The sequence below is a fragment of the Artemia franciscana genome, chromosome 9 (assembly GCF_032884065.1).
Source record: "Artemia franciscana chromosome 9, ASM3288406v1, whole genome shotgun sequence".
Taxonomy (NCBI): Eukaryota; Metazoa; Arthropoda; class Branchiopoda; order Anostraca; family Artemiidae; genus Artemia; species Artemia franciscana.
The window spans coordinates 46,962,141-46,974,872 of record NC_088871.1 but is presented as its reverse complement, the minus strand read 5'-3'; the positions used below and the strand labels follow the sequence as shown (position 1 = coordinate 46,974,872).

Genomic DNA, 12,732 nt, shown 5'->3' with positions numbered 1-12,732 from the left:
TTATATCCTTGATCAATTTTAAGCTAAAAGCTGTAAGACGCTTAGTTAAGTGAAACCTAATATACAAAGAATGTGTTAGACCAATTGAGCCCAAAAAAGTGCGGTATTACTTACATTAATAAACCCAACTTATTCTTGGATAACTTATCCCAGTTTCAAGTCTTAATTACTCCAAAAAAATATCCTATATTCATTACTTGAGACAAAGTTTACTTTAAAATGTTCATAAATATATTCAAGAGAGTCTACAGGATAGCTTCAGCCCAATAAAAGACCAGAAATTAAACGTTTTTAATTCATAGGAACTAAGATCCCCCTCCCCATCGACTCAAATTTTTATTTCCAATTCAATAAAATATTATTGCACAGATCTACTATTGATCGAACATTTTGACTGAGTATTAAAATTTTACCCAAAATTTAAATTGGAATGCAACATTTTAGTGAACAGATACATAAAAGAATAATTGAGTCAAACTTAAAGCGACGAAAAATCAACCAAAGCACTAATAAGAGTAGGTCTACTGGCTTCCCTCCAAAGGCCAGAAATATCATTCGCACTTTATTGAAAACAAAGTATATTTCAAAAATGTTTCCTTTTATCCTTATAGTATTAAAAATAAAGTTGCTGAGACTTCTAAGATTTTTTTTAACTAATAATAACAGTAGTTTTTTTTTTAACCCTCATCATATACAGAAATGATATTTGTGAAGTATAACAAACACCAAAAACAAGAAGAACAACAGGGAGTTTCTCAAGAAAGTGGGAAACAAATAAGAATGAATATGAAGAAAATACAAATATGAACAAAAAAGAAGAAAATACACTACATAAATGAAATACAGGAAAACTTAAAAACTGTAAAAGAGAAGGGTAAATACAGAAAAAAAATATATTCAAGTCACAGAAATGCGAGAAAATAACTATTTGTGAAAAAAGATGGATAAGACCGTATAATTGCTTCAGTTTCCAACAATTTTCAAAAAACCTAGCTTAAGAGCCGAGTGGAAAGAGCTGAGTAATCTAAAAACAGTGAGACCTAGTCAGAAAAAAAATCTACTTGTGGAATAAGAAAAAGGTGGAAAACTAAAGGATCAATCCACCAACACCATTAAATGGTAGATATTCATATTTACCTACATTAAGAAATAACTCTATATGTTGAATAGAAGAGGAAACTAACTGGAGAGAACGCGACAGGCCAATTTGAGAACGGTTAACTAAAAGCAAATGATATGCATAAGCTAAAATACAGTAAGTCTGAAAAACCTGCCAACAGGTATTTTAATATCAGACAGTACACTAATAGCAGTGAAAGTACCCCACGTTGTCTAGCTCTACTATGCACTGAGATATACCCCAAAAATTCCAAAGTATATTTCAAAAATGTTTCCTTTAATCGTTATAGCATTAAAAATGATAATTGCTGAGACTACTAAGAATTATCTTTTGTATATATATATATATATATATATATATATATATATATATATATATATATATATATATATATATATATATATATATATATATATATATATATATATATAATATTAAATATATAACATTTATTATATATTCATTATATTAAAAAAAAAAAAAACAGTCTTTACTAGTTTGATATGCAGCCTATTTTTATTCATAATTTTTTCCTTTTGAACTTATAATCTTCTAATATGTAGAAAACCTGTAGAATTAAAATAATTATATTTTAAATAATCAACCTAGTTTCATTAGTCTGATAAATAGTAGATTTCGAATAATTTCTACATTTTTAATAAATGCCTTTTAAATGAGTCTAAAATTTCATGTTAAATAATTTATTGAATCTTGCATTAAAATTTTTGCTTCAAAAAATGACACAGATTGCTTCAAATATGGCAATGTTCATTTTAAAAGTTATGTTTGGGCATTAATTGCCTAAATGTTTGAAATAATTGGAATCAGAAGAACATTTTTTTAAATAGTAGATAAATTTGCATTCGGAATTAATTTGATCAAAATTGTTTGCTTTCCTTTAATTTTAATCTTAATTATTATTTTGCTTTTCTTTGTTGTTGTTGTCGCCGTTGGTATATTGATAAATCAGAACTCCACAAAACGCACTACATCTTTTTCAGCAAACCATAAATGACAGTTAAGTCTTTTAAAGGGTTTGAGACGGGTTGGGAATGCCCTGCTCTTATTTGAGGTACCTCTATTTTTAACTTTTATTAGCCTTGTGATATTATTTTGTGGGTGAAGTTGCTATGTAAAACAAAAGTCAGTTTACTGCAATCTAATAAAAAAGACTCAGTGTACATTGCATCTCAATTTTAATTGAGATGCAATTGTAATTAATTGCATATTAATTACATAAATAAGATCGATTAATCATGTCAGAGGCCTATTCACAATAAAATTTAATAATACTGATATTCAGCAAGCACTAACTTGAGCTAATGAGAATTTTTCAAAAAAATTCAATGAAAAATATGATTGGCTCAAATTAGCGCTAGCTAAATCGCAGCATTAGTAAAGTTTTATTGTGAATGAGCATTAATAAAAATAGAATCGATAGATAGATAAAACCTCTTGCCATGGATTGAGTCTAACTTTGAAATGTTTGTTCTTTTTGGTTTGAGTCAGTCTAGAGGACAAATAAACCTAATAAGGTTTAACTTTGAAATGTTTGTTCTTTTTGGTTTGAGTCAGTCTAGAGGACAAATAAACCTAATAAGGAATTACAACAATTCAAAAACCCATACATAACAAGGGGTTACAGCAGTTCAATAACCTTAAAAAAGAAAAAAAAATATCTTAAAATGAAATCTTAGACCCTCGCATAGCTGCTTTTCAAAATGATTCGGAGGATTATTGGTTTGGAAAGTTGATACGAAGAAATGCTCAGTCAACAATAAAAGAACAAGTGATACCGTGGCTCATAGACAACATGTGAAGAAGAAACTAAAGAAGAATTTAACCCTAACCACAAGCAGGATTTTTCGTTACCATTTGATTTTTTGTTACCGTTCCTTCATTTGGTTGTTTGAGATAGAATGATTTTAATTCTACAGGTTTCGTTACCTTAAGGTAGTTCCCTCTTAATCTGCTTCGTGATCGGCTCCTATCTGACTGTTCTTTCACCCTGTTGTTGCCTTGGGGCAAGTGGAATCTATTTTAACTGTTACGGCAGCCGATAAAAATTTGTCTGCCTGTATGGTTGCTATCTCTATCTTCTCATTTTTACTAGCAATTTTAAAGTTGTTCCCCAAGTTATTAATATTATCAGGGAGCCCCTTCAGTTTCTTTTTGTAGGTAACCCTTTTCTTTTCTTTACCATAAAGTATCACTTTTCTTCAGTTTTTGTTTTTACTCTTGAGTACCTTGAGAGGTTACTTTTTTATATATTGTTTTGGAATTCAAGAAGGTTTCGCAGAGGTCCTTTTCGAAATATCTACTTGTTTACGGTGTCTATTGGCTGAATATTATTCTCTTTTTTTGCCTTTTTCATTTGTGTTTTCTTAAGCCGTATGGTCTTAGAACCTTTTTCTAAGACAATAGGACGTATTTCTAAGAAACTCTCTTAAAAAAATACGACCTAAGAACCTGTTTACGTTTTCTCGGAAGATTTCCCTTAGAGTGACTTACAGAAAAAGAAAAAATACAATCACTAAAATTAGTGAATATAGTAATCAACCTTTTTCTATATTTGACCTTTTTTTCAGGGTTATCGCTACAGATTCCGGCTAATCAGTAATTCCATTTTGAACTGTCCAATTCAGATGTCAATTGATAACCACACAATGAAAGTCCTTGCCTCGGACGGCTACCCGATTGTACCTATTGAAGGTAATAAAGTGAAGGATTGAACCTACTTAAGGGGTTCTTCCGCCGTCAAACTGTTTGCGAACAATATTAGCTAGCATTTATTTGTTTGAAACAGAATTGTGAGCTAACAGAAACAAATTCTTCAAGAATTTTCTCCAACAAGCATTCGATTTTAAAGATATTCTCTAACAATTTTAGCTAACAGTTTTTAGTTGGACGGGGAAACACCATTGTTGGGAAAATTGTTAGCTAACAGTTTTTAGTTGGACGGGGAAACACTATTGTTGGGAAAATTGTTAGCTAACAGTTTTTAGTTGGACGGGGAAACACTATTGTTGGGAAAATTGTTAGCTAACAGTTTTTAGTTGGACGGGGAAACACTATTGTTGGGAAAATTGTTAGCTAACAGTTTTTTTTATTGGACGGCGGAAAAAACCCCTTTAGCTGTTCACAGTAACCATACATGTAACTATACATGTAACTATAGTTACATCACAGATGTAACTATAGTTGTAACTATAAAGAACCAATTAGAACTAAAAGTCTCACATTTTTCCAAGTTTGAAAAATTTCAGATGTTTTCGTATGTTTGTTCTTCTAGGCCATCGTTCACTAAATTTTTATGGACTTTTTCTACTAATTCCTTTATTTTATTGTTCTAATCATTTCTTACCGTACTTGCTATTATCGTTGAGGCTAATGAGCGATACGATCCAATCACCCTATTAACGTCACTTGCGTTGGTTTTCTGTTTTCCCTACCAAATTTGATATGAAGCTGTATAATATAAAAACTTTACCCACAAAAACCTTTTATTATGTTTTTCCTTTATACAAATTCCCTCTTTTCACGCTGACAGAGGGTCTTAATAATCGCTTATTTTTTATCTCTTCCATACACATTTTTAGACACTACTGGTATGCTACGTCAAAACAGGTAAACAATCCGGGTGTAGACAAAAAGTGTGTTTCTGCTCCCACACCACTGATTGATCATCATTTCTGATGGCAATTAGCCAACTTGGATAAACAAAGATGCACTGTGAAAAAATAAAGAAACGTCCTGAAAAATAAAGACACCCTTAATAATTTTTCTTTTAGTTGACGCTATTACCATTGCTGCCGGTGAGAGATACGACTTTGTCATCAATGCTAATCAAACACCAGACAACTATTGGATTCGATTCCATGGGCTTATAGACTGCGCTCCTTTAAAAGCACATCAAGTGGCCATTTTACATTACGAAATGGCTGACTTCGACGAGCCAGAGGGATTGGTCAATTATGAAAATTGCTATGTTGACGGAAAGGTTTGTGCAATTTTTCCTTACACTATAATCCCACTTTCCAGGAAATTTGCTCAAAACAGAAACTTTTTCTTGAAATCGAATGGGTTTTTCAAATATTTGATTCTAATTTTCATCGACTACTATATCATACGATTACTATAATTACTAAAAACCCAATGGTGCACTAAGCCTCCTTAGCCTAAAACAGATGAACATGTTCCTCCTACACCCTGACCTCTTCAACAATTTCCTTTATAGTTATAATTTCCATTCAGTCATTCCTTTGACCTCTAAAAAAGCATTTGGTGAATCTTTCTCGTCTTTATGAAGTAACAACGTTTTATAGATATACTTGATAACTGTCATGACCTTAACTTTCAGTGTTCTAACCGGAATTTGCTGACTTATCTTCCTAATCTTCCCAACTTTTTTTTTTCTCTTTTGGCTTTCAAAAACACGTCCAAATTTAGGTGATGGAATTAAAGCATAATTTTTGAAAATTTGTTGAAAAAGCATCTATTGGTTCATTTCTGAAGAGGCCCACACTTGAAATAAGGTGCAAAAACAATTGAAATGTGCAAATAGTATGAGAAAAGATTGTGAAAATCGTAAAATAAATAGAAAATAGTTCAGTTGCAGCAGTAGCTGCAACTGCAACTTGTAACAATCTGCAACAGTAGCTGTAATTTGGTTCTAGAAAAGAACCAAGTCCAGCCCATAGTAACCGAAACCTTAAAAATGCGTTATGAGGAAGAATTTGAATCAATTTAGGAATAATTGCAACTTTAAGTCGGTTCAGAAATGGCAACTCTTTCTGATAACATTCATGGTAAAAGCGTATTGTGAAAATAAATTTAAGGAAATTTGAAATATAGGCTAAAACCCTCGAAAATGATTTCCAATTTAAAATGAAAATTGTACCTTTGGAATCACATGTCATGGCTAAAACTCAAATAGAAGAATTAATTCCCCATCTTGAGCAACAAGTAACATCCCTTTTTTCATGGGGAGCAGTTATGTATCGCCGTTTTTTCTTCCTGTAGATCTTTGTGCTGAGCCAGTGGCCTTAGAATGTTGGGATAAAATTTTTGAAAAGGATCTTTTTGTTTCTAGCTCTAATATGTGAATATTTGTATTATAGTATGCAAATGATTAAAGTTTCTCATTCTATTGCATATACCGATGTAAGTCGTTTTTTTCACTTTAACTTTTACTCTGAAAGTTTCGTGAAACTTTATTCTATCCCTGAAAGTTTCGTGGCTTTCTTAAACAAATCATAAATCTTCTGGACCTGTATGAGAAGTTAATGTCAATTCTGTATCCACAAATAGGACTTTCACCCAAAAACAGAGTGTCCAGTCATTATTTTACTTTTCAACTGACGGATAAAAAATCTTTGCGTCGGACTTGAGCCTGTAACTCTGAATTTGAGAGATTATCATCTGAGCTAGCCAGGCTTGTTAGTTGGCTTTGCTACATCTTCAATGGATCAATAACAAAATTCTGCAAATTTCTGGCAAACAGGTTTCTCTAAAGTTGCAGACACTTTGTAATTGTATAATAAATTAATAAGAAAGTCAATCAATTTTGTGTTTGCTTCTATTCAATTTTGGTTCAATTTATGGTCTATTCAATTTAATGGCCTGCTGCAAAAAGTATGAATGATGATATGTTTGAAAAGACGGCTCTCACTTTTTTAGTTGAGGGGGGGAGGGAGGGGGCAGTTCTCCCCAATAATTTAGAAAAACTATAATTTATTAAGTAGTTTAATAACTTTTACTCATTTTAAGTGTAAAATTCGCTCTTTACTTTGAGCAGATAACTTTTTTTTTCAATAATCTTTGCTCGTTTTTAACATAAGGAAAACGAGAAAAATAGGGGTCCAGCACACTTCACATTATATTCCACACTAACATTTTTCCAAATATATTGAATTTGAAACCTTATCATCAAGTAAAAATGTCAGCCTAGTTAATGGCAAAGTTGAAAATGTTTTATGCTTCTTGTTTCGCCATAATTGCTCTGGTCAATTTTTTCCCCTGATATTTAAGGTGCTTTTACTTCCTCTCTGATTCTCTGATTTTTCAAAAGTGGAAATGAATACACCCTCTACATCTGCAAATAGGACAGAAATGGAATCATTTAAGAATAAGAAGGTAGATATACAGTGAATATAATTTCCTGAATGAAAAAGAAATTATTGAAAAAGAAAATAAGATTAGTGCTTTTTATAATGATATTCGTACTATAACTAGATAGGTCGAATAGGTTCTCGTTTGGTGAAAGTATTTGGAAGAGGGGGACCTACTCGAGGAATCACTAAGTTGTTTTAATTTTTATTTACAGTATTTAACTAAAAGTTCGATTCTCTTTTTCATCTTTGAAATGCCTAATAAGCGCTGATAACGTCCTACTCCCTACGTTTTGGATTCACATACTAACCCACAAATTTAGGACTGCCTCTATTTATCATACTATGCTGATTTCTTGCTATGTTCGCTTTTCTAAATATTTCTTTTAACCAGCTCAAAAAAAGGAATTGACATAAATGTGCTAAGAATTATGACTGAAATTAGTCGCATTTCACACAATGCCGACGCTACTTGTGGGCTACGGCGCTATCTGCATCGGCATGCTGTACGAAATGTCTGCTAGGAATAAAATCAAGTGAATTTAAACAAAATATGTATATTTTTCTCACAATTTAGAAATTTGTGTGCGCATATAAACGGTACCCATCCATTTTTTTTCTACCGTTATCAGTTTTATCTGGGAGGTCGCACTGGGAGGCCGAGCTTTGCTTGTGAAGGGAATTATAGACATAAAAACGATATTCAGTGTAACCTCCCTCCAGAAATGTACACACCCATACCCTGACCTACACAAGAAAAACTTTTACGTAATTTTTTTAGAATTCGTTTGTTTTAAACAAAGATGCAAAGGGGAAGGTACTTTTGGAACTCTAGGAGTCAATTTTCCCTTCCAATTGGCATCCCTGGCAATTTTTAATAAATTTTGCCGCAGTGATGCCAAGTGATGCCAAGGTTTTTGCCGCAGTGATGCCAAGAATTATTCAGATTTTCTGGATATTCTTTGTCAAATAATGCCCAGAAGATAAATTAATAATTCTAACTTAAACTTTAACTTTCTCAAATACTATCAAGTTTGAAACACGTTCGCTGTTTAAATGTGGGAAATATGTCCCTAAATAATGATACACAATCTGTAGTAATACTTTGACTTATCTTGTATCTTTACTTAAACAGCGCTATGGCGCTGCCCATGGTTTTTGTTTCGGCTTCATGTGGCTATTTATTAACATAAATCAGTGAACCCACAAACAAACCAATTTATTAAAAAAATATAAATAACTTTTCAATAAATCACCTACATTAAAAGTTTAGTTCAGCAAATTAAACCTTACAGAGTCAAAATCCATTCAAAGTTACAAGAAAATGAATAGCGCGATTCCCAGGGCTATTAGAATAGAGCTTGATTCAATTATGAGATTGAGCATCCTGTTCTGGGCGTGGGGGCTGGGGGAAGTGGAGGGGGATATGTACTGCGGCTTAGTTGTGAATCTGGCTGAAAAAAGCTGAGTTTTTCGCCCACCTGGAAGCTTATTTATATAATTATACAATATATATACAATATATACAATATATATGTATGTATACAATATATATACAATATATAATTGTCTTTTGCAGCAGCTCATTGTTGACAATTACTATTATAAACCAAGCACCAGCAATTATATTTATGATTGCTTAAAATGCGTTTACTGTTTATGATGTACTGCGTAATATTTTTAAATTCACCAAATAGCGTGTATGTTAAATAGTACTGCTTGGATAACACCAACTTAAATAAAAACCCCTCTTTCCCCCCTCCAAAAAAATACTGTGGCTACACCCATGACTGCTGTTGGAATTTGCACATATTAGTGCAGGAAAGCTAAGCTTCGAACTAGAAAATGAAGAAAGACTATTATTTTCCAATGATGAGGAACAAAAAAAATATCAATATAAATTTTTCATATTACCTCTTCTTATAAATTTTTCAATCAAAGTTTTTCATTTACACATAAAGAGCATTTATTCTAAATTATTTTAGGTGCTGAATCCGGTAAATGTGGCACCGGGAACTGAAGATGACATTACAGTGGCAGAATTAAATTCCACAAGCAAGGCTGATGAAAATTGGAACAAGGAACCGGATGTGAAAATATGGCTTGCCTACGATTTTTATGAGGTTAATAACCTCCATTTCCATGATCCCGAGCACTACCCGATATTTCTTGGTATGTATAAAAGAGTGAGTGCGTCTTTTGACAATAAGCTCAGTAGGGAATCCTCCCCACCCATTTTCTTTTGTAGAATAAAACTTGTACGTGTAAAGCCTTATTCGGGAGAAGATCAAAGGCCCGACCGAAAAATGACAGTTGTGACGAAAGATCAAAATGCAGAAAACGATCAACGAAAGATATTTGAAATGAATGCTGACCACATAAAATGCCTGTAACTTTATAGAATCCTCTGTATGGCCTGCTTGTATAGAAAGACAAACAACATAATCAATCAAAATCAAAATATATAGTTATGACATTATGATGATAGTTAAATGACGTTAAATGATAGTTATGACGAAATATCAAAATGCAGAAAAACGATCAACGAAAGATATTTGAAATGAATGCTGACCACATAAAATGCCTGCAACTTTATAGAATCCTCTGTATGGCCTGCTTGTATAGCAAACAAACAACATAATCAATCAAAATGTATAGTTATGACATTATGATGTTATGACGTTAAATGATAGTTATGACAAAACATCAAAATGCAGAAAAACGATCAACGAAAGATATCTGAAATGAATGCTGACCACATAAAATGCCTGTAACTTTATAGAATCCTCTGTATGGCCTGCTTGTATAGCAAACAAATAAATAAATCAATCAAAATGTATAGTTATGACGTTATGATGTTATGACGTTAAATGATAGTTATGACAAAACATTAAAATGCAGAAAAATGATCAACGAAAGATATTTGAAATGAATGCTGACCACATAAAATACCTGTAACTTTATAGAATCCTCTGTATGGCCTGCTTGTATAGCAAACAAACAACATAATCAATCAAAATGTATAGTTATGACGTTATGACGTTAAATGATAGTTATGACAAAACATCAAAATGCAAAAAGCCAAAAATAAACTAAAAAAATAAAAAAAAAAAGGTAAAAACTACAAAAAAACTAAAAAGAAAAAAAAACTAAAAACTAATAAAAAAACTAAAAATACTCAAAAACTAAAAAAAAAACTAAAAAAGAAAAAAAAGAAAAAAGGAAAAAAAATTAAAAATAAAGGAGAAAAACAAAACTAAAAAAAAAAAATAAAAAAACTAAAAAGGTAAAAACTACAACAAAAACTAAAATGAAAAAGAAAAAAGCTAAAAAAACTAAAAAAAAGGTAAAAACAAAAAAAAACTAAAAAGAAAAAAGGGGAAAAACACAAAAATTTATTTCATCATATACCAATTCAAAAATGAATGTATATACAGACCGGGACACCGGGACACAAATGACGACCGGGACACAGGGAATATAAATGACGACCGGGACACAGGGACACAACTACAACGGGGACGCTGGGGGGCACAGGGGGATATGTAAATGACGACGGGGACACATGGAATGTTCGATTAGCAATCACCACCAACAAAGCTCAAGGGCAATCATTAGAATCATGAGGTATAACTAAAAAAAACTAAAAAAAAGGTAAAAAACTAAAAACTAAAAAAAAGACCAATTCAAAAACGAAAGTATATACAGACCGGGACACCGGGACACAAATTACGACCGGGACACAAGGAATATAAATGACGACCGGGACACTCAAAGAGAAATTACAGACTGGGACACCGGGGCACAAATGACGACCGGGACAAAGGGACACAACTACAACGGGGACGCCGGGGGGCACAGGGGGATATATAAATGACGACGGCGACACAGGGAATGTTCAATTAGCAATCACCATCAACAAAGCTCAAGGGCAATGATTAGAATCATGAGGTATAGATCTGAATAGGGATTGTTTTCCCCAAGGACAATTATATGTTGCATGTTCAAGAGTCGGTAAACCTGACAATCTATTTATATGCACAGACAATGGGACATCGAAGAATGTTGTATATTCGCAGGTTTTACGTAGTTAAAAACATATATATATATATATATATATATATATATATATATATATATATATATATATATATATATATATATATATATATATATATATATATATATATATATATATATATATATATATATATATATATATATATATATATCTATCTATATTCACAGGTGGGACACAGGGACACAACTACAATGGCGCGTAACTAATATGGCGCGTAACGACTTACGCGCGCGGTGGGGGCTCGGAGGGGCGCGAAGCGCCCCCACCAACAAGGTGTTGGGGTGGCGCCAAGCGCCACCCCAACAGCTAGTATATATATATATATATATATATATATATATATATATATATATATATATATATATATATATATATATATATATATATATATATATATATATATATATATATATATAATCAATCAAATGTATCAAAAATATATATATATATATTAGTCTCAGCCAGAAGTGCATCAAGCCAAAATAATTGAGGAATTTATCGTCTGGCTGTCCTCTTTGCATTTTTAAAAACAATTGCTAATAATGAATATGATTGTTTACTTGCATCAAGACAGTCCTAAATTGGAGAACTTTTCAAAAAATTTCTTGTTCCAGAAAGTGCCTTGTTTTTCTTAATTTTACATATCTTTTTTTATGTCAATGGTCTTACAGGATGAGAAAGAGGGCAGCTCTTTTGCCCTCCCAGAAGGTGCAAATGCATTCTGCATTTTTGACATTTATGGACCTTTAATTTTGACATTTTTGCAGTTATTGACATTTGGGAATATATAATTTCAGTATTTTCTCCTTCTTTGATTTGTCTTACCAGTTTTATTCGTGGTATTTGTTTGATAATTGACGGACTAGCTGGCTAATATCAGAAGTTATGAATTGTTTTATGCTCCGATTACTAACAAATCATACACCTGAGGCCAAAACACCTGCCCACGCCCTCCCAATCTAATCAAAGCTTGCCTGTTTATTTTCTAGCGCATCCTAAAAATAGAATTACTTTTATAGATTTAAAAACAATGTTTTAAAGAAAATTAGTCTGAAATATGTATTCATCCTTTTGAAGGACGGTCAGACAACCCTGGAAACTACACCTTAGAGGTTGGAAATATAATCAACTAAGGTTTATAACTTTCCTGCAAACCTGATGTGCTATTCTAGGCATAGCATTGGTTCACAAATATTTACTTTTAACCACGGAACTGGTATGGAGTGAATAGGATTTTAGAGCACAGTTTTTTTCTCCGTTCGTAAATAAAGTTAATTCAAAATATATTAATAACGAGTAAACATTTTCATATGCAAAGTGAAAAAATTGATATACTAATAGAAGCCTGGATATTACAGCTTCACGTCTGAAAGCTTTTATCGACGACAAAAAAGGTAAAAAGTAGGTCAATTAGCTAAGAT

At 32.1% G+C, this 12,732-nt stretch overlaps 1 protein-coding gene across 4 annotated transcripts in view; it reads left to right on the top strand.

The window, feature by feature from the left end:
• Positions 1-12,732, top strand: part of LOC136031488 (uncharacterized) — a 76,687-nt gene that overhangs the window by 45,797 nt on the left and 18,158 nt on the right. For all 4 annotated transcript variants that reach the window (XM_065711126.1, XM_065711127.1, XM_065711129.1 and 1 more), the window contains 3 exons: positions 3,709-3,832; positions 4,912-5,120; positions 9,216-9,402. In XM_065711126.1, the coding sequence (XP_065567198.1) occupies positions 3,709-3,832; positions 4,912-5,120; positions 9,216-9,402 (520 nt within the window). The remainder of the gene's footprint in view (positions 1-3,708; positions 3,833-4,911; positions 5,121-9,215; positions 9,403-12,732) is intronic.